This window comes from Pyrgilauda ruficollis, unplaced genomic scaffold (genome assembly GCF_017590135.1).
Source record: "Pyrgilauda ruficollis isolate IOZ18807 unplaced genomic scaffold, ASM1759013v1 scaffold240, whole genome shotgun sequence".
NCBI classification, from domain to species: domain Eukaryota; kingdom Metazoa; phylum Chordata; class Aves; order Passeriformes; family Passeridae; genus Pyrgilauda; species Pyrgilauda ruficollis.
In genome coordinates, this window is record NW_024523649.1 from 146,490 (window position 1) to 170,159 (window position 23,670).

Below are 23,670 nucleotides of genomic sequence, written 5' to 3' on the forward strand. Positions count from 1 at the left end.
GAGTCTAAATGAAGTCAGATTCAAAAACATTTTAGACATGGATATCTGTGATGTCAACCATGAGAAACATGACCTTCCTGTTCCACAGGACAGTCCAGAAGAGAAGTTGGTTTGATCAGCGTAGTCCTTGTCCTAACTGGTAGACCACACAGTCTGGAAGAGAAGTCAAGATGGTCAGTGTAGCAGTTCCAGCCTTACCATGTGCAGTCTCTAAGGATGTAGGGTCCCTTGCATTTCTCCCAAGGTATTCCTGAATTCTCTCCTTTTCCTCCCCAGGGTTTTGTTTGAGGTCTCTTCTGAGTCTCTCTGGATTCTCATCAAGTTTCTTTAGTCTCTTCTCATAATCTCTTTGTCTGGGTTACCTCTTGTAGGTACCTTCTGTGTCTCTCTTGAGAGACAGTGGACAATATCCATTACAGACTGCTAGAGAATGCCAGGTTCCTGTATTCAAATTCTCTCAGTATCTCGCACTTGGCTCTTGCCTCACTGCCATTCAGTCTGGCCTTGCTGAAAGTATCTCCACACTTTCTCCATGACACTTTTACAACTTTCACAGCAGTCAACAAGCTTGTAAATGGTTACCTTATCCTTCTCTATTCTTTCATAGCTTTCATAGCTAAATTTCAGCCAGGTCCCACCCATACTACCTGACACAATCTAGCCATTACTCTATGAACAACCCTGTAACTATTCTATATATTAATTTCATACAATCATCATATTTCAGTCATCCCCATGGCTTATGCAACTCAGCAGATTTCCAGCCATCCTCTTGATATTTCTACTGTGGTTAGAACCATTGTTTCTTGGAGGCAGACTTGGGGAATGGGTTAATATAATCAACTTGCCAACAAGCTTCACCAAGCTTGTGTCTTGGAATTGTCAGCAGTAACAAATGCAATTCAGGGACCCTGAAAGCAAAGGCAATGTTTGGTCTAATCTTATCACTGAACTAAATACAAGGTGCAGAGCTCTGAAGTCACCACATTATCTCTACATTGTGCATACCTTGTTCACAGAGGAAGTTCAAGACTCAAGATGGGAAATCACATGCTGCAGAAAATTGGATTGTACATGGTCATCCCTTGCAACATATGAACTTTTTTTTTTTTTTTCAGTAGGACTTCTATTTGGTTCATTTCAGATCAACAACTTTGTTCAGCTGCTGCAATTTCTTTGCCTACTTTCTTCTTACCTTCTTACTGGAGCCTCCAGAAAATAAGTAATAAAAGAAACCAATATGCCGAATTTTATGTGGTATCATTGGAGATAATTAAAAAAAGAAAAAATGTATGAAAATCAGTTGAAACTCCTTTCTATTTCCTTTACCCTTTGCTCATACCTGGAGTATGGTATGACATACCATATGGTAGACAGTGCTGTTCCAAATCTGTTTTGCTTTACCCTCTCTACGTGCAGAGAGTGGAGTAGTGTGTGGGGCGGGGTCTTTAATCTGTTTATTTAAAATTCCGTTAAGACCTTGCTTGTTTTGCTCAGGCACCACTTGAGATACCACCCAAGGACAGCATGAATAACTTACAGCAGCAGAGGACCAAGTCCACCAGAGTATAGCTTAGTAGTGTAGTAGTGTCAAAATGAAATCAGAGCCTGGATAAAAGATATCATTTGTGGACTGCACCAACATTGCCACACGGTCTTTGTGTTGCCAGCTTGAGCCATGGCATCAAGATAAAGTGCAAAACCCAATGGGATGCTGAGGAGAAGCACACAAATGTGTCATCCTCCAAGCAGTAAGCATTTTCCTCAGAGTATAGATTCAGGCCATGTTCTTTGAGAAGCTGAAAATGTCTGCTTTGTACCTTTGCACTTAATTCAGCCCTGTGCTTTTCATCCTGTCTCTGAAGACTTCATTTCAAAGTAGGACAATAATCTGTTATCAAGTAGAGAAGCCATTGTGATGACTGTATTTCCACAAATCTAAATTATTTTCCAATTATGGAAGGAGCTGTGAAATGCAACCTTGGCCACTAAAGCTCTCCTACACATCACACAGATGTTCACAGCCTTCACCATGCTGTGAAATACTCATCAAAAGAGGAGCCAAATTAACACCTCTTACAAAGACTGCAAAAAGTGACTCACCAATGTTATGCTGTTAGCAGCAATAACTGGATTCCTTGGATGCCACCAGCAATATCATTCACACATGCACCCGTGTCAGCCCTTGTAAAGGTGCACATTATCAAGAGAATTAGTCAGGGTAGAACGGAGATATATGATTTTTCAGACTCCAAATTACAACCTAGTGATTACTTTCACAACACAGCTGAGACAAACAAATTCAAGTTGTTCTAAAAGGCCACTTCAATTATTAGCTATTCATGACAATCTGAGTACACAAGGACAACCAGAGGAAAAAAAGGGAGAGGTTTATATATTTTTTAAAATAAACTTTTAATGTGCAATATAGGCATGATCACTACAAGATCTTCCACCTATACGCAACACTACACACTGTTAACACACCGCATTTTCACTGTACATTAAAAAATCTGGAAGAATATTCCTTCACTGGAAAAATATAATACAATCACTTAAATAAACAGAGACAACATTACAGTGCAAACAAAATCCTGGTTTTATTTATTCTGCAATTATTGAGTACTTTCTAAAAGTCTTCTGGAAAAATAATAAAAAAAACTTCCCATGGACAACCAATATGTTCTGAGATGATTTCCTCTTACTGAGCCAAGAACCTTGATCTGATCCTTGAAGCTGTAATAAGCAGTATACTCATTGGTATGATGAACATTCACATAATTTATATGAAACAATGGATCCCAACCCAAAATTTGCAGACAGCAATAAAATGGCACTTGCTGGCTTCATCTGACTTTTGATCAGACCCATGACAGGAAAGGTCTGGTACAATAGTTATCCCCATGAATTAAAGACAAAGTGCTTAAGGAAGCCAGACAAGGCCTTGGTTAATGATGCTATTGGTTTCTACTGGTAATTGCTGTTAGACAGAGTAGGGGCCTAAACAGACTATGGAACAGCAATCATGCCAGATTCAACATGCAAAAGAAGATATAACACATATTTCTGTCCCAAAGGGCATGATAGCGTTGCTTGAGTCCACAAAGGCCAAGACTCAGAGCAGATGTCATCTGATTCCTAATCTGTGTGAATTCTGCCACCTTCATAAACTCCTACTCTGGTGAGAGAATATACTAACTTAAAAGTGCCTGTATGGTCTTGTCAGTTGAGTGGTGTTAAGTGAGTAAAGACTTTAAGGAAATAAACAAAACAGGTAGGTGAATATGATGCCTTAAGTTTTAGCTTTCATATTTTTCAGATTCTGTGCTGTTTTAGTGTGTAGCTCTGAGCTTCATATTAAGTGTTGGTAATTTCTCTTCACAGGATAGGTAGACAAAACAATTCTTTTTCCAGCTGACCAAGGATAACTGTTACAAGCTCCAGGCCCAAAAAAAGTATAAACAATGGTGAACTGAAGAGGGAAAACACGGAGGATGGAACTTCATAACCTAAACCTCTAACCTGGCAATTAACTCCAATATACTAATGGACCAAAACTTATAGAAGTGTGATACCTTGTGACGGGTCATCCATTTGGTGACCATTCTGGGTTCATCTTGGGTGTAGCCCTGGCCAGGCTCTTACACTGCCCAAGGTGAATCCTTTAAGGGCTTTTAGTAAATACCTACTTTATTCTTTAACTCTGTCTAGCCTGTGTTCTAGGTCAGCCTTCTCAAGGCATCAAGTACATGAAAAGGGGATGTTTGTTTTCACTTGGAGAGGAATGTTGTCTCTTTGTCCTCCATTGAGCCACCCTCCTTGGAAAACTGGAAAACCTATTTCAATGCAGCTTCTGATTCTGGGTGAGACAGACAGTTTGACCCACTACCACTGCTGCACGGAATGACACTGGGCTCTTCACACACATATGATCAACTTCTGTTCAATCTGCATTGGATGCCATTTAAAGAATAAGGCAGGCTTAAAAGGAAACAGAATATTTAGCACCAGTGAGAGTATATGGGTCATCCTTGAGGTTCTTAACAGATTAAACAATACCATGAAGAACTATTTTTACAGGCAATAAGTGGTTATTCCATCACAATTTTCAGATTTGCACTTCTTTCTAAGCATACATAAAAAAATAGTAGTAGCTAAGAAAGCTGAATTAAATAGCACACAATTTCACAGTCCTATTGCTGTCTGTAAAATACATAACCTGCATATAACCAGTTTGCTACTATACCAGCTGATGGGTTAATGCACAACATTCTAGACATATGTGGGAGATGGCACAACATGAGGACTATAAGGCTATAGATTCCCCAGTTCCAGCTTGTGTACAATTATAATTTTTCACTTTATCTCACTGAATGAGCACACAGAGCATATAGAAAATATGTCCCAAGTAGATGGGTACTGAGTTGGCAGGACTAAGATACAGAGCAGCTTCCACAGTGCTTCTGGCTGACAGTGACTGAAATACAGCAGGAGGAAGGTTTCTGCTCATGGTGAAAAAGAGCACTGGCCAGAAGGTATGTGCCAGTGGGGCTATGGCTTAAGAATGCCGTGGTAGACCAGAAAAACAAAATTCTGCTCTGCTACATACTACAATTCTCACAGCTGCAAAAGCCATCTTGTGGAAAGGCAGTGTGATACACATTAGCCTGCTACATCAGTAGGACAGCTGTTTGATCCAGATGAACGAGCAAGTGGAGATTTTGCCTACTAAAGCTTTATAAAAGCCTTTGACCACCCTCATGCATAAATACTAACCCACATATCAAAATTACTTATCCTAACTACTTAAAACATAATGGTGTAACTGCCCCAAACAGAATTAGCTGCCTGTACCTACAAATGAAACTTGCAAATGAAGACAGTAAACATTAAGAGATTATTGTACCAAAAAGGATAAAAATATATAACAAACTACTGTTTAATTACATCCCCTATTCATAAGTAATTGACCATGATTTCCTCTCACAAAACTATTTTAAGATTGTGTGTCTAATAGAAGTTCAATATTTGACTACCCCAAGAAACTGCATTAAAAAAATCCCAAACCCATCAAACTATGTGACCAGAGCCAGAGACTTGCTTGCTAAGCAGCTCCTTCTCAGGTCCATCAAGAACACCCTAGGGTCCCTCAGAGTAAGGTTACTCTTTCTCATGGAGAAGTTTCTCAGGGTAGCAAGAGAATACAAGTGGTTGGTTTTTTACTGCCGAGAAGAACTTGTTGATTCTTCTCAAAACATGAAGGAAGAACTTTTGTTGGGAAGCACTTTCATTCACATAGAAGGTCTGGGAAGGTTATCTGCTCTCCTTGCATTAAAATAAGTGTTCTCTTACGCAGCAATATAATTCTAGAGGCATGCTGCAGCACAAGTGTATCACACACACAGCCCCACAGACAACTCTGCAGGGAGCCCACATTCACAAGACTAAATGCTGCCTCTCTCCATCATAGACTCAGGCTCTGAATTCTGGTAATGAATTCTGTGCAACCCAGCTTATCTCTCACCTCCCATCCACAGGAAGGGGTGAGACTAGGTTATTAGAGAGTCCGTACAGCCACGGGGTAGAGCAAGGACAAGTGTTCTGCTCCTTTGATAGGCAGCTTTTTTGTAGTGTAGTAGTGGATGACTTCAGGAACACTGTCGAAGGGAGGGCTGTTCTGACCCAGGATGTACTTCTCTTTGGTTTTCGTCAGCTTCATATGCATAAAACCTTGACTGCTCCTGCAAGGAAAGCAAAGTGTAAGTTCATGCTTGTGCATAGGGAAGAGGGGTGCAGCACCATGACAGGCTCTCCTTATGGAAGGGAAAGTAGAGAACAAAATGCCAATAGCTGCTGGGTGGCAGGCCAAGACGGTGGCCAGACTGACGTCTCCAACTGCTAGTAGCAAACCCCCATGGACAGCTCACCACAAAGGCAGCCTAAGGCAGTATTTTGTTTTCAGCACCTGTGCTGCCTTGATTCACATGCATAGCTATCTCAGACAGAAAGTGATCAGAGCTATGCTAGCAGACAATCCATTTCCTTCCCACGGCCCCTCTCTCCAGCCCCTTCAATATTTTCCTGTGAACACTTATTTTCACTATAGCCAGTCATTACTTCTGGACCCAAATATCTGTGGTGTTGGCCTGTCAGAAGCACAAGCAGGCCATGAACCTTGCTCAGCTAGGCAAGACAAGATCTGTCCTGTTCTAACCTGTGGATGCCTCAGGGCGGAGTTTATCCATTCCACCCAGGCAGTAACTGTCCAGAACAGATCTCTGTGCATAATCTGGTGGCTTCAGGTGGGAAAACTACTCCAGGTAAGCATGTTCCCAAGGTTCATGGCATAGTACTGCTTTAGACTGAGCACTATACTGAGCAAAGGCTGCTGTCCTGTGGTCTTTCTGCAGGCACTTTCTTTGAGGGAAGGCTCATGATTACACAGGCAGGAGAAGAGTGTCATGGAACTCATGGAACTGCCCTGCCTGCTCTTGGCAAAGCAATCTGTCCAACAAAATTCCACTCTGATGGGTAGTACCCACACTGCCATACAGCACCAGAGGTAAAGCTGGCCTCAGCTCTTCCCAGAAGTGGAAGATAACATAACATATAGGCTACTTAACATAACATATAGGCTACTTTAAGAGTGTAGAGTTCATCCAGGGCAACACAAGTACAAAGAACAGCTCCTACATGTCAAGATGTTAAATGAGGCTTAGAAGGTTTTTACAGCTTGTTTGATGTCTCAATCCCTAACCTTCTGGCTCCAAGCCAGTGTTTCTTCTAGGTGTGTCCAGGGGCAGAGACAATAGTGTTAAAATTGGAGTTGGTCTGTGTCAGCAAAAAAACCCAATTCAAGGTGACACAGAAAGCTGCAGCAGGAAAACAAATTATGTTAAAATCAGCCTCTCTAAAATCTGCCATATTCTACTTAGCAGGTGCAGTGTTCCCCTTGCAAGTGCCTGTGTCATAACCAAGCTCATATCTTTCAGATGTATTCAGCAATTGTCTGATGAAGAGAAACCTGGTATGCAGAAACCATGGCAGGCACTGTAATTATGCTCTACGTGCTTAAAATCACGCTTTAAATATCAATTTATTAGTGGGAAAATATATCTTTCAAGTCATAATTAATCTCTAAATTATTTCCCTTAAATAAGAGCGACATCTTTAAATACTTATTATGAGGACAGATGTATTGCTCCCTTTCTTCAGTTGACTGCGAATCTGCTTTGCCACAAAATGACTTAAAAGTGTGCAGATACATTAATGGAATCAGGTGCATGCTAATTTCAGAAGTATGGCAAGGACCAAAGAACAATCTTTTAAGCACACTTTAATGCAGAGAAGGAAAAGGCACAAGCCTTTTTTGAACAGGAGGACAATGCAACATAGTATGAACAAATTTCTACAAGCCATGTATTCATGACAGCTGTTGCTCCCCCAAGAAGGACCTATGTATATATTCAGGTTTGTGTAGCAAATAGTCATTGAGCTCACACAAGAAGAATTCCTGCTATATATCCTGACAGGTGAGCCTTCTGGAAGGCCACACTGTTTGTGAGGGTGAGGGAAAAACAATGTGAGCTAAAAGTTATGAATAGCAGGCTAATGGAATATAGACAAGGCAAATTCATAGCTTCTGCACTTGGGATGGAGCAAACCAAAGCAGCAGTGCACGATGGGGCACAACAGACCAGACAAGGAACTGTGGTAGGGAGGACTCATGGTGGGAAGGAGAATGATCCAATGGTCTGCCCATGAAGGCCTACTGCAGCCCTGAGTTCCATAGCAAAGTGCAGCCAGCTGCTGGAAGACAGTGACTACTGCTTCTACAGAGCACTCGTGAGGCTGCATCCGTATCTGGTGAGAGGCGTCCCATGATAAAAGAGGTGTCAGTACTGAAGCATATCTAGAGCAAGACCACTAAACATAGTCTGGGGATGGGAATACCTGACATACAAGGATAGGCTTGAGGGAATTGTGCCTGTTTAGTCTCTAGGAAAAGGAAAGGTGAGATGGAGTGTCTCAGGTTGCAATCATCCACTGCCTGAAAAGGAGAGTTACAGAGAGAAGAGAAGTTTCTCCATCAACAAGCACAAGGTGCAAGAGAGTTCCCACTGGACAGAGGGGCTTCTTCCTCATAGGAGTCCTAAAGCCCAGGAACCAGGATTAGGCAGGTCAGAAGGGTTTCATCCTCACAAGTCTTCTGAATCACTCAGCAACCTGATAAGCATGTACTGCTTGTAGTAGGGACTAGACATCTCCAGAGGTCCATTTGCAACTAGATCTCCCTAGGCAACTGGAAGGTATGTTAAACTGACTTCAAAAGCTTTGCAGTGTCTCACACACAAATTTTCTGTTCATAAAGCAGTAGAAATGAGAGGCAAGAACATTCAGCCAATGAATGGGTTTTGCTTACTGCTAGAGTTTGCAGCCAATACCACATTGTTAGTGATAGACCTGATTTTTATCCTGGCAACTTTTCTGGATGTTCAGAACTCTTTAAACTGAGCATTATTTCAAGCTTACTGGTGGATGAAAGCAAAGATTATGTTTTCAAATATTTTCCTTCTTCACTCCCTTTCCACCCTCTTTTAGTGTCCAAAAATTACACTGTGAATGTGCTATCTGCCCTCCCTGTTTCAAAAGAGCTATCACAGGTTGCAAGTAGACATATCAAACCAGACAATTCTCATCTACTATAATGTAGAACAAATTAAGTTCGAAGAAAGTCAACTCAGCACCTTGAAATCATGCCCTTGAATTAAACCCTTTCACTGTAAACTATTCTGTGAAACTATTCAGATCTACACTAAGGATCCTTCTGTGCTGTCTCACCTTCTCCATTTATCCTTAAAATCTGTCTTACAGTCTCCCCTCTTCTGGTATGCCTGGAATCAGAGAATCAGTGCCTTTAGTAATAGGTAAGGGCAAAATGCATCTGCACTTGATTAACAACACCAATGCTGCTAGACCAGTGACTAGAATTACAGGGACCACGTCAAAAAAGAACTTGGAGTTCTTCCTCTCCTCCAAAGGCTGATTTTAGTATGCAAAAAGATTACTGAAATTTCAGGTAATGACGGGGAAAAAAGCTTCATGGTCGAAGTGATTGTAAATAAGTTTCTGCTTAGTTTTTGAAGCACTGTTGGAGTCTACCTGAACAGATGCCCGACTGAGTAGTCCTGGTTTTGGAATGCATATTTATAGCTCAGCAACAACTATTAGAACCTGCCCAGCCCAAGGTTTTCAAAGAAAAGAACCTAAACAGTGATCCCAAGTTCACATTTGTGAACACTGGTGAGAGCCAGTGCCTTGAAGAGACAAGACACATTTTGCAAGAGAAGGTGCTAGGACCTGAACTACAGCATGTGATATTGTTACTGTGTGAATTCTAAATGTCATTGTGTTTTCTTCAAATGCTGCAATAACTCTTCACCACATTTTTATTCAATTGACAAACAGCAACAAAACAGTGCTACTAGAGACAATATTCTACCCTTTCTTTCCTTTTTCCAACCATTCCCATGAGTTTCAAACACAGAAGAAAACTGCTAATTGCTGATCCCTGCACCAAATTTCTTTGGAACTCTCAAGCACAGATGTTTACACAGACATAAACTTGATACATGACTAATAGTCAGTCACACCTTGTTCAAAGTATTTGGCAACACAACCATAACACCAAGAGACTTTGAATTGCAACCTCCCCACATATTTTTTTTTCAGTTTTCAAAACCCAGTGAGGATGGGAAAGGAATTGGGCAGACAGTTAATTAGAATGTGCTTTTTTGATCTTATGCATGAAGTACGATAAAAGCAGGTGTAATAAGCATTAATTAGATATTAAACCTAGTATCTTTTCCAGGAAATATTAATGGCTTTGAAACATGATTCTGTGTTCATAACCAAAGTTTGACCAAGTCTTCTGAACCCTATTTTTGCTGAAGAAAGCACTGTTTTGTCAGAACAGATTTTCTGCATTCATTTTGATGAAACGTCACTTGCACAAAGAAAAAAGCAACAACTTTGCAATATCATCAGGAAAAAAAAAATCTAGCCATGCAGGAAATATATGCTGTGTTATTTTTCCGCTCTGAAATGATTTTCCATTAATGATTTCCATAACCACAACAACAACAAAAAAAAAAAATTACTGGAGTTAAGAGCCTGGCCTATGAACCATTTTTCCTGTATCACCTTTGGTTTTTCAAGCATATTATACACTACACTGTCATTCTACACCTGACAGACACTGTCTCCATGATAAAATAAACATCTCTTCCCCTACAAACAAGGTATAGAAGTGCTCATTTGCACCCAATGTGTGAAAATCACTACTAAGCCCAGGCTCCATCCTCTATAACCAGTTCCCATCTGCTGCTTTGAAGGTAGTGAGAATCCTCAGCTTGTTGGATTTTCCACAGAAGTGACAGAATCCATACATTCTGCTAACAGCCAGGACCTTATCTTTATGGTTTAGCCTAACAAAAGACTAGTTAAAGACTAGTTAAGACTTTTAAATACTTTTATTCAATTGCCAATTTAGAGACACATCAAAAATCCTCTTTGTAAATTATACTGACAGGAAGAAACTTGTCATTTTTACAATATTACAAGATTTACTTCCAAGAACAAAAATCAACAGAAAGGTGCAAGTCCAGCATTTATCCAGAACTCAGAACTACCCAAAGTTTATGTACTCAACTATGGAAATCAGGACCACTTCTACAGACAGTAATGACAAAAAACCCCATAGCTTGCAGTTTCCTTTGCTATTCAGGGAAACCACATGCCTGTTTATGAGTCCACAGGATCAGGATGTCAAAAGGCACCACCCTTTCTGAATTCAACTCTGTACTTCCAGTGGCTGTGATTGTGCAGGAACTATCTGACAGATCAGAAACCAATGCTTGTTACTGTTTTTGCTCACAGACTGCACATTTAGTTAACTTGTGAGATAATCCTTATCTAAAATTAAGAACAGCCACATTTCCCAAAACTGAAATGTGAGTCAGGAAATGAAGTGGTGTGGGCACGGTGCACACTGTTGCAAGAGCCTTGGGAGGGGGAAATCCTGACTGAAAGGATTAGTTAGTAGAGCCCAGCTTGTGCCTGGTCTTCACTGAGCAAGACTGAAATATGATAACCCCGTCCTGAGATCCTGTTCTATTGCTACATCAGAAAGGCATCTCTGTGAGCTTGATGTCCACTGAAGTAATTGCTGAACACCTAAAACATTTATAAGTAAGAAATGGCTCTCCCTCTTTCATTTGCACATCTACTTCTACCTTTTTCACCAGTGTGCGTGCTAGTAAAGAACAAAAATTCAGACAAGGAATTTGAAACTAGGCATTTCAATAGTAGCCAGAAATTTCTGGTTACAGCACAGTTACCAGAAGTATGGGTCTCCAATTTTTACCCAGCCTTCTGCAATTATAATTGTGTTTAAGAAAAGAGTGGGTGGGTATGAGTAAGTCAAATATCTACAGATCTGAAGGAATGCAGAGAAGAGGAAACAGGGAACAATGCAGGACTGATAGAGGAGATTCACGAGAATGTACAGCTGCTTCTCATGCCTTTGGGATGATTTTGTTCTGGGAAGGTAGATCATATTCTTTTCCTCTTCAGCTGTGCAGAATTTAAACAATGCTGACAAGGAGTCTTAGCTCTGTGGATCCCAATCAATAGAAAGACGCTTTTAGCTTCAAACACTTGTCACCACCAATTCCTTGTTTCTAACTGAGATGGGCAACATAAATGTGTACTTCAATAAAACCTTCTCTGATGCCCCCAGAGATAGCTAATTCCCATGCAATTAAATCTCACTGGGTAAACTACACCATCTCAAAGCGACAGACATTGAGATGAGCAACTTAAACTACCTCAATGACTGTTTTATACACAGATGCATTTTAATTTAGCAATAAAGCTATTTTCACACTCATTTCATTATATTTGGAATGATAATTTTTGGATTTTGAACCAGACAGCTCACACAAATTCCCCATGCAAGTCAAGCCTCAGTGTCCACAGAACATAAAAATACTTCCTGCTATTGGAAAAAATGGTTTTCAGAGCTGTCTCCATTATGAAATATTCATCTATATTGAAAAAAATGAACAAGTTCTACCATCTTTTCAAATACAGGTAATATTTGGGTAGATTCTCATTGCTGTGTTTTGGGAAACAATCTTTTGTTATTAGAGAAAACTAAAAAACTAGAGTGAAGTGGTTTGGGTCTGGTTTTTACTTTCTGTTTTGTTTTTAGAAAAAGTTTGTCACATGAAACAGAAGAATAGATTTTAAATCACTGTCACTTAATCTCAGTACAAAATCAGGGTGTGATTCTTACTTTTTCCCTGAAGCAGAAATGAAACATTTAACTGAAAAAAATTGCTGACTCACACATAGTACTAAAGGTCCCTAAGAAGCACAAACGCACCTAATAGAGAATGGAAATGGAGTTCTGTCCAAAGACACTACAAAAGGATAGTAAAGGCATGAACACAGCTGTCCGAAGCAGAAAAATATAATTTTAACTGTCAACTTTCCTCTGGAAGTTGTGCTCTGGCAGAATAACAAAAATCACTGGGCTGATGCAAGAACTAAGTGAAATACTTTTAAAAATAGGTCATATTCTAAGACTTTGAATTTAAGGGACAATTTAGGCCTGAGGGAAAATTTATTCCAAAGCTTGTGCCATTAATGTTTCCATGTTTGAAAATATCTAGAAGACACCTATATCGGAGTATACAGAGATCAAATTACAAAAGAGATAACAGGAACTCAACCACAATTATAAAGCAGATGTGTTCCAGCTCAAGGCAAACCTCTGCATTACAGAGGGATCCCAAAAATAGCAGCAGAGGAATAATGATTTAAAATACACTCCTACAAAATATTTTTCTTCTCAAGTCCTAGAATGGTATTTTTAAACTTATAAAAAAAAGGATCCACTTTGGTGCTATTTATAAAAGCATTTGTTACAACCAGGTATCACCATCATCCCAGCAGTAAAATGTATTTTCAGAACAGACCTGCGAAGAAATGGCCTAAAAGCCAAACTGGCAGGAGTAATGCTAGTGAAAAGGGCAAGTTGGCCTGTACCCCAGACCTACTTGGAAGGTTAGGTTCCACAGCAGACCCCATCCTCCATGAAGGAAAGAAAGGAAACATTTCTCTTTGCACCTGTACAGCCTATACCAACGTAAAGGGGCTTCCTTTTCTCCTGCACACAAAACCTTGACAATCTTCCTCAGCTAGAAGATTAAGTGAACTTATTATCCTGTCATGGGTGGAAGAATTGGGCTAGATGATCTTTGAGTCTCCCTTCCAATCCAACAAGTTTATGAACTTGTATTATGGTATGTTGAAGACATCTGTAATGTATCCTGCTCAGCCTAAGCTAGGTAAGGCAGATTCAGAGCAGTGCTAAGACTAGAATACTGCTAATTTCCTAATTCTGTAGATCTTTCATCCTCAGTCCTGGGCTTTTTACTTGGAAGAACTGTAACAATGCTGTACAGCTTTACTCCAGTAAAGCATACAAAACAAAAGGAATAAAATCCCCAATACAGTTCCTTATTCAGCCAAAAGCAGAAGCAGCAGAAGCATTTCAAATTAGAACCAGAAAAAAAAATTAATCCAAGTTTATTTAGTTAAGTGGACACCAAATGAAGACTAAAAATCTATTAACATCCCCAGACAGGAAGACATTAATTCAGTGACTGGTAACTATACATCACGCAGTTCCAAACACTCTGAAGTCCTTCAGAGCTAAAACAGTGCAGCAACAAACTGGATAATTTTCTCATATGGCACCAGACAAGTTAGGGCTTATAAATACATTCATTATGTTTTACTGACAAGTACTTACTTCAGTGAAAGCGAATAGTCATGCTTGCTGGTTTGACTATTTCTTACAAGGTAGCTACATTCCTTACATAAACGCAACAGGTTTTCTGCATCTGTCCGACTGATTGCTCCATGATACCATCTAGAAAAAAAAACAAAGAGGTGTTAATTAACACACAGAAATATTCCCACTCATACTGCTTAACTTTTAAAGATGTTAATTGTTACCAATAGCACATGGATACCTTTAAAATCTAACATATTATGGATAAAAAGCTCTGGATGAAGTTATTACCAGTTGTGGAGGCTTCTTGTTCCTGTCAGCTGAGGGGAAAATCTCAGATCAAGAAACCACACAATAATATTTGTGTACATGTTTATATAAGAAATTCCCATTTAGAGAAACACATTATAATCTGTTTTGCAAACAGATCCATGACGTACAATTTGCTCTATTTCATCCCTGGGATATATCAGTTTTTAAACTAATACACAAAATAACAACAAAAGCAAAGACACTGAAGACCACATGTGGAAAATATGAACAGTTAACAGTGGAAAAGATTTGCTAAAATAAATCTTTGAAAAAGGAGAAGAGTGATAAAGTGTGAAGATCTATCAAAAAGGCACATTCTAAACAAAGCTGTGGCAATTCTGAGAGCTTTAGATAAATCTCTGGTAGATCTGTGGAGTGATGTGAACAACTCAGGGGAAAAAAGGAAATTGGGTGAGGAGAGGTGGGTCTTTCATTGAACTAGCCACTGCAAAAATGGAAGCTTCTCAGTGCATGCTGCTCTCTATCAGCTTGCAAAATCTGAGACTCCAGGAGTAAGCATTTTGACCCTTCCCTAAGTTTCCAGAGCAATTTAATGTGTCTGGACCTGTACTGTGTCAAATGTGGCACTGAGGAAGATCTCTCCCTCCCTGCAATTGCCAGGTGCACTTTGAAACAGTATGTGACACTACCACATCTGCCTAAGCAAGACAATGAACACATCAGAAGTGCTCTCTGTCTGTTCTTACCAGGAACCATTGTTTGCTTTGTGTAAAAGAGGTTCATTCCATTTGTTCCTACTCTAAGAAAGATGCTCCAACTAAAAGGTAGGTGAATAAAGACCAGATAAGCCTCTTTGACAGAAATCATTCCCTTAACTGCCTTTTGCTGGTGTCTCCATTATCAAATCTGATGAATGTGCTAAAAGAATAAAGTTAGTGTCCAAATTAAAAATTCATTGAGTGCTTGATTAAAACCAAAGTCTGCATTAGAGGAAACTAAAGAGAGGTTATATTTGTATAGTCAAGACCGACTAGAAAGGGAGGCCCTAACAGCTTCATCACTTCACAACTAAGATGGAGACACAGACACAAATGATTTCAGGCAGTCTCTTCCTCATCTCCCATTAGATATTTACTGGTGAAAGGTATTTCCTAACAAGCAATTTAAAGACTAGATTGCCTTCTAAGTGTGATGGAATAATATTAACACAAGTGTGAATCAAGAAATGGATCTGGGAGAATTTAAAAACTTTTCCTGTTAGCTACAATTGTCTTTATTTTCTTTTCTCCCCAAAGGGCCAAATAAAACAAAGGTGAAATATTACCTTACCAAAATAAGGGAGATGCTGAACTCTGATATTCAGAGAGAAATGGAAAAAGAACATAGGGCTGGTTTGAGGAAGAAAAACTTGCTTTTAAGAGTTGAAAGTAAACAGCGGATGAGACATCTGATTCAGATATGACGTCTGGAAGCTGTTTTGGCTACACCTGACAGTAAGCAGTATCCAGAAGTGTAATTGTTTGTGAGTCATATGCCCATGTAATTGGGACATTCTGATTGCTCCTGTTCCAGCTACCTAGTGTGATAAGCAAAGTGCTTATAATCAGCTTTAAGTTCCTGAGAGATTTGTTGTTCAACTGTATTGGGTCTGTTTGTCCTGGGTGTGTTCATTTTTTCAAATGTCAGCATACAAGCACTTGTGAAGAAAGGTCAAAAATTCAAATAGCAGTGATGTGGTCTTAAAAAAGTGCAATGACAGCTTGTGAAAGACACCAGTGCAAAAGCATGGAATGTCTTCTAAGATATCCTGGAAAACACAAGCACATAATGCAAACCTGAAAGCAATATTCTAACATAATCGCACACTTTGACCCTTAACAGGATCTCCTCCCAAGTTTTTAAGTGCCCTGATTATGATTTACAGAATGCTCTTCCTGATATCCCTTTCTTTGTCCATGGTAAGGTTTCGGCCACTAAGGGGCCACAACTCCACTGAAGACAGGAGAGCAGCATCAATTATACAGTAAGTATAATAAGCTATTACAGCTTATATAATGCACAACACTACTCTGTTTCTGAGTTAAAACAAAACAGGAAACCACAAGATCTTGATTATAAGGCTGGGAGGGATTCACTTTCAATAAGACAATGGAAACAGCAGAACACACTATTTCTTTACACTGTTATTGAGGAAATAGAACAAATTACTTTGATTCCCCTGGGTCCATGAGTTAATAAGTTCATCGTTACAGATTCCTCAGTCACAAGTAACTGAAAATATTTTCTTAATACACTAACTCACATTGATATTTCTGCCTGTTCAGGGAATATCCTAACCTACCCATCCACTTGCCAATTTGTGTGAATCCTTTTCTTTAGATGTTGTATTCCTTTCTGCAAAAACAGACTCCACTTTTGCAGAAAAAGAAGGAAGGGTTTGGCATGTGCTGTGGAGAGGTCTCACACTAGTAAAACGAGTAATTTGAATTAATACAAATATTCTCTGTTAAAATAAATGTGGACTCTTTCACTTTATGATACATCATTGTTAACTGCATTCATTTTAGATTTGATCCAAAAAAACCAAAAAAACACAAACCTCATGTCACTGACATTTGAATAGTTAAGGAAAAACTAGACCTGCAGTTTTAAATTGCAACATTTAACTGCAGTTATACTAAAAGACAGAACAACACCACAGCATATCTGTGAGTCAAAAATTCAGTAACAGAAACTCACCTTCCTGCAGTTATTTTTAATGTATTTGGGACTGGGAGAGTGACTTTGGTGAACTGCAACTACTCAACTGGGAGGACCAAATCTACAGTTAAATTTACAGCCTTTTAGTTATTTACCTAACAGTATCAGTGGCTGATTTCACAATAATGGTTGCTACTTCCTCTACTGGAGATAAGCATACAATCAGTCAATGGGCAGATGGTTCAAAGGCTGAGGTTGATTAGATGGAACATGACAACATGCGGATGATATTCTCTGTTTCAAAGCTGTTTTAAGCTTCCAAATACTGCCTGAAAAAGTGTAAAAGGATTCTTAATCCTCTCAACGCCACTAGCATTAAGGAACAAAGTATTCTCACAAAGTGCATACTCACATCCATGCTAAATTATGCCCTCCCTCTCCAGTGCAAATAAATTCTGCCTCTAACCCAGAATGACAGCTTCTGGAGTGGACAGCCTTCAGGGATTCAAGATGCAGCTTCTTCACTTTATTGCATTAATCCACTGGCTTCTCAGTGATCAGGAATATCAGTCAACTTTTGTAAATTGCACTACTTTTTCACTTTTCAGGATTTTTCTCTGTGTAGCAGGAATTCTGGCCCCTTCTCTGAGGCTGCACCTTTGATATGATACAGGACAGTGAGTCATTCCACCACACAAGCCAGTCTGTCCAAATTGTTCAAGGAAGGTCAACAAAAAGGCAGGACAGGGACCATGCTTGTGGATACCAAACATTTACTACAGGGAATTCACCTAGAACCTGAATTTGAAGCTGATAGAAGTGCATCTAAATACTGCTCTCAAGTTTGATAGCATAAGGGTAGAAATAATCTTTTTTCTGACAGCTGTTTAAGTGGTCTTATCATTCTCTCCCTAGAGGAGAATCACTGCCAGATACAAGGCAAATCTGATGTATTAGAAATATGCTCTGCAGCCACAAATATATTGGTTTCATGCAGCACCTTTAAACAGAATTTGGTTATATATGAGAAACAACCTTTTTTCCCCTAATGCAGTACAAACAACAAGGTTGAAAATTGAGTAACTGAATGTACTGGACAGATAAAATTCATTGTTTCTGAGATGAGTTTCCTGTTTATCACTGTTTTTCTCCCCACAAAAATAACTTACACTTTGCAGGACTAGTAAGGGTAAGTCTTTGGGGATACTAAGGAGAGAAGCCGGACAGTAGGATCTGGATACTTACTGCTTCTGTAAGTGGGGAGGCAAAGAGCTAGAGAGCAATTACTGTGCTTACTTACATCTGCTTTTCCAGTTGAATAGTTGGGTCTATTCTCTCTCCCAGGATCCCACAAAATTCTGGACTGCCATGTTTGATAGGTTTAAAGCCTCCTCCAGGTGCTCTTAATTGCCTGTGCTGGTCATTTGAGGGAGAAGGAGATGCTTGCCGTTTCCCACTTCCATTAAACTGAGCTGCAAGATACACAATAATTACCTTCCAGGCAAGGTTAGCAAGGACCAAAAGAGTTGTAGCACTTACAGTGGTTGTCACGCCCCAGAGAGAATAAACATATACCCACTAGCATGAAGATGCTTTATCTACAAAGTTATATGTATGATGTAAAGTGTTTCTTACTAAGCAGAGTACAGTCCTAAAACTCTCTTGTTTTTCCAGTAATAAAGTTCACACTCTTCTAAACCTTGTTATAATAACTACTTCTTATCTTGACATTTGATACTTTGATCCTCCAGAGTTGATGGAGTTAAACAAGTAACAGCAACAAGCCTTCAGTCACCTGCCATAATTCCAAAAGGAAATAAGTGAGAAGATCAGTTTGCCTCAGGTTATGTAGTATCATCCTAACAGTGATCTGGGGGCAAATCAGGCAGCTAACATCCATGTCAGAAATACTGTCAAGCAGCAAAGAATTAACAGTGCATCCACTCATACTTGCTGGCATACTTTTGCCTTTAAAGCCTAGGAAAGATGACAAAAGAAAAATAGCCTTTCTTCATTTCTCTCACTAACTATATTATTCCAAGAAAAGAAATACAACTTATTTTGCAAAGCTGTTCTGTACTAAAGGACAGAATGTTGACAGGAACAGTGAAAATCTACCTACAACATATTCCTGACTCTCATTTCCTTCTATGATTTGCTGCTTCATCAAAAACTAACACTCCCAGCTGCAAATGATTGTATATTAAGGCCATCTAGTGAGGACCAGGCAAAGAACCTTCATTGTGTCAAGAGGTAAAAATCACAGCGCTCACAAGCACAAACAGCTCAATCAGCCCCTGTGAGTTTCAACAGCAGTACTGAAGAAAAATGTTACAAGGAAAACTGAAGGAACTCCCTACAAAACTTATAGGCCTCATGCACTCAGAAGTGAACTCACTATAACACACAGCCAAGTAGGCATGTCAGTGACAGTATTAAGTGTCTTAAAGCAGACAGCTGCAATGTTCAAGTTCAGAAAGATAATGCACAGAGACATGTTGGATGAGGAAAGTGTTTTAGAGCTGTTTTTTAAAAATTTGTTTATGCTTTTGTCATGAAGCTTAGGACACTTCCAAATCCCCCCACTACTCAGAGAAAGTAGGCACATTTTTTTGGGTAAAATTTAGCCAAATGTATTCAATCACATTCCTAAGTATGCATGGTGGAAAAATGCTGATTCTTTCTTAATACAAGCTCAGATTTAACCTCATTACTGGATAATGAAAGCTGATTAGTGTAACAAGGAGAAACACTGCATGTGGATACTTGCCCATGACATATACAAGCAGTATTATTTAACTCTAAGAAAAACACCTGGATGTACCTTGGGTACTCTCAGAAACCCAGTGAGCTTATTGTCACCTTCTGAACAAGGAACACCTTTCAGACACCAAAAAATTCAGTTCACATAACAAACTCAGTTCTGTTAACAACTTGTCAAGAACACAGAATGGCTTGAGTTGGAAGTGACATTAATGATTATCTAGTTGCAAACCCCGAAGAGCAGAGAGATGCCACCACAGACAGTGATTTCATCCACTAAACGATATTATTCAGAGCCTCATCCAACCTGGCTTTGAACAGTTCCAGGAAAGGGCCATCCAGAATTCACACACAGCAAACTGCTCCATTGCTTCACCATCGTTGACTAAACAATTTCTTCCTAACGTCTAATCTAAATGTCTCCTCTTTTAGTTTAAAAATCTTCCCTCTTTTTTTAATGTCAATATGTTTGTGTATAAAGTCACTAACATGATAAGGCATAGGAACTATTCTCCAAAAACAGGACAAAGTCAAATTTCAGATGCTTTTGAATGTTGGGGTTTTTTTTTTCTCTGTTTGAAAAGTTCAGACATGAGTCTGGACTTCTGGCCTTTTTTTTTTTTTTTTCCTCCCCAGGAAGAAGCAGTCTTGAAGGGATGGATACCCAGGCAGATGATTAAAGTGACAAGTGTGATAGCCGGTCAGGTACCTACGCACCCAAACCAGGTCTGAGTTTTGGCTGCTACGAATCCTCTCTTAAACAAAGCTAAAGTATATCCAGCCTCTGCAGTTATGAAACTGACTGCAATATTTCCACACTCTCCATGTGGCCTCTCTTCCACTGCCCTGTAATTCCTGCCCTACCCCTGTGACAGTGGCATGCCAGAACTCCCTTGCTTTAGGTCACTTAGGGTCCTAGGCAACACCCTTCCATTCAACAGCAGCAGAAGCCAGAAAAAGTTTGGCATTTATGAGTCCTCCTTCCATGAGCCCATAATCAGTGCTGAAAACTACTGCCAAATGGCCCTCCTGACCACTGAGACCCTCTTTGTAAGAGAGGGTCACATATTTTGTAAAGCAATACTAAGACTGGCTTTACAGACTTCACAAGCATTTCCTTTACCCAAAGGTTTTCTGTGCCCACACAACAGTTTCAAGAGGACAGATTTCTCACAAACTCAGTGGAAGCCAGTGTCGGTGTGACATTCTCCAGTGCCCATGCTATCTTCTATCTATCCAGTGGGCTCTCCCTGGTGTTATCTCGTTTTCTCGCCAGACTTGTGTACCTGGAAGCTACTTTGTTCCTGTTATTTTGCCAACCTCAACTCTTCTGGGCAAACCAGTCTGCCCAGCTCAGCAGGAGTTCTAACAAGACCTGCTCGCTTCCCATAAAAGCCATCAAAACCACATTTTAGCTTCAGCTGGACAGCCTCCAATAAAACAACCCCAGATTTGTTTGTGAAAGAACTCCAGCTGCAGACAGTCAAAATGCTGCATTCCAGTTCTGCTACACAGAGACACATCTTTTAGCACAGCAAAATCCACAGGCTATGTACATTTTGCTCCATCCGCAATGCCAGCATGACACCAGCCTCAGCCCCATCCTTAGGAGTCAGAGCACAGACACACTGCCCTCAGCCTCAGCACACTTCATAGCTTGAGCACACTTTCATTCTGACAAATCTCCAAGTCCAGGTTGGAGGTAAGCAGGTTTTAGCAATGTTTCAGCAACAAATCTTGAAATCATGGCAGAAGAAAAATTTTTTTCCTTCAAAGATTTGCATGAGTAATTAAGTTCATGGTAATTCTAGTGTTGCTGGCAATTTTGGTTTGTTTCTACAGTCTATCACCAGACAAATCAAAAACATTTGCTGCATAAGTCTCTGTTGCAATTCTCATCACAAATGTATGTTGTTCCCTCTAGATGAATTTCACAAAATAGGAAAGTTTCAGCAGAGGGTCCCTCCAGGATCTCCACAGTTCCACAGAACTGGGAGATGGTAATTGTAGGCCTTACCTACAAAAAAAAAGTGGGACTTACCCATTGCCAGAATTTTTAATAGTTAGACCAACACTGCACTTTCCAGAAAATTCCACCTCAGCTAAGAATTGAAAAAACCCTTTCCTGGGCTACACTATGGAACCACTGACTAAGTCAGAAGAGCACTTCATACATCTCAACAGGGCATCAACTCTTCTCCAATGAAGTGTTCCACCATTTTGAACTTCAAAACTAGACCTCTTCATTCCTTATTTTAAACATTTACTGCTCCTAGGAAAAAGATGAATTCTAGAGACACTAGATGAAACAGCATCTTGCAATCAGGCTTCCAGCCAATGCTTAGACATTTCTTTGTGACAAAAGAAATTCTTGTACCTAAAATAATCTTGTACCTAAAACAAATTAATCTATAATGAATGGCAGGCATAATGAGAGAAATCTAATTAATCTCAAAAAGTGTTTACTCTTCTTATTTTAAATAACAATTCTCTATGCTGAACCTGTAAGTAAACCAACCATATCATAATACTATTTAATTAAACCTCTCTTTAGTCTATTAATTCTGTAAAGCAGTATTTTGCTCTGTGTGCTTTCGTAACTGCATAGTACTTGAAAGAATATCTACACATAAGCCAATCATAAAATCTTGTATTGGACTGACCTTGTTAATTTACAGTTACAAGTAAAAACTGAAAAGTAGGTATAAATAAAAAAAAAGACAAAACTAAGATTCTTTATTTTAAAACAACTCAGAAAAACCCTATTTCAGAATCTACCTGACAGAGACCAAAAAAGTGGACACAAAGATGAATACAGAGGTTAAGACAAGATCCAAATTAATTAAAATTCATAAATTTCATATAACATGACCATACATGAAGGATACATGAAGGATAATAATTTACATATGTCCATATATGACTCTTTAGACTTAACTTTTAAAATCCATTTCTCTGTAGCTGCTCTATTACTGTTTGAAAAATTTGTGAAATGTGATCTCACTGGAGACAGATGTATACTGGTCCCACAGCTTGCATCTCATCATTATTAAGCAATGAAGTTGCTGGTTTTTGAAAGAAAAATTACTTCTGGGTAGCACACAATCACCAATCTTGTGTGGGAAGTTATGTGATCAGATCAGGTTGTTTATCTATTTATTTCTTCCCACAGGATGAAAAAAATCTGATATGGAGACTGCAAGAGCTCCTTGAATAATTGTTTCCAATACTTAACTGTTCTTGCGGAGAAAAAAACAACTTGAGTCAGAACCTCTACTAATTCATCTTATATCTCATCTTCCCATCACACACCTGCTCATTTGTGAAGAAACTGGCTCCATCTTATTGAGGATCTCCTCAAAGGCATTAGAAAGTTCCCACTATGTCCCACCCAAAATCTTCTCTTCTCCAGGCTAAGCAAGCCCAGTTCTCTCAGCATCTCTTCACATGTGCTGTCATGTGCTGCAGTTTCTTGTCATTTTGTTGGCTCTGTGCTAACAAAAATGTTTATCAACATCCTTCTTGTATCAGAATCCTGCCACAGCATTATGCATAGAAATATGAAGTAAAGAGGAACAGTCACTTTGCTTTATCCACTGGCTTGCTTCTATTCACACAGGCTAGCATGCTGCTAGCCTTCATCAAGGTGAAAAGCATTGCTAGCCACATTTAGTCCACTTCCCCCAGGACTGTTAAGCCCCTTCTAGCAAAGCTGTAGCTCAGCAAGTCAACCAGATCTATGTCCATTATCATTGCAGGGGGTTAGTTTGCTCCAGATACTAGTCTTTGGGTCTGTTTTCATTAGGTTTTGTAAGCTTGTTGTCAGTCCATTTCTCCAGCCTACTCAAGTCCCTCAGAATGGCAGCTTAATACACACCCTCCCCTCTCTTGGCTGTTATTCCAAGCTTGATAAGGGGCATTTCCTCTCCTTCTGCTCTTGGTTACTAATAACTATGCTAAACAGCAAGGGTTCCAGAACATATGCTTGGAGGAATCACACTTGTAACCAGATTCCAGGAAGAGTATGAATCACTAACACTACCCTTTGAGGTCAATGACTCTGAAAGGTT

The 23,670-nt window shown here is 39.5% G+C and overlaps 1 protein-coding gene across 1 annotated transcript in view; it reads right to left on the minus strand.

Moving 5' to 3' along the window:
- Positions 1–2,397: 2,397 nt before the first annotated feature.
- Positions 2,398–23,670, minus strand: part of SHB (SH2 domain containing adaptor protein B) — a 58,369-nt gene continuing 37,096 nt past the window's right edge. Inside the window, exons 4-6 of the mRNA XM_041470168.1 lie at positions 18,138–18,309; positions 13,883–14,002; positions 2,398–5,741 (exon numbers count right to left, since the gene is read on the minus strand). Coding sequence (XP_041326102.1) covers positions 5,558–5,741; positions 13,883–14,002; positions 18,138–18,309 — 476 coding nt within the window. The 3' untranslated portion in view covers positions 2,398–5,557. The remainder of the gene's footprint in view (positions 5,742–13,882; positions 14,003–18,137; positions 18,310–23,670) is intronic.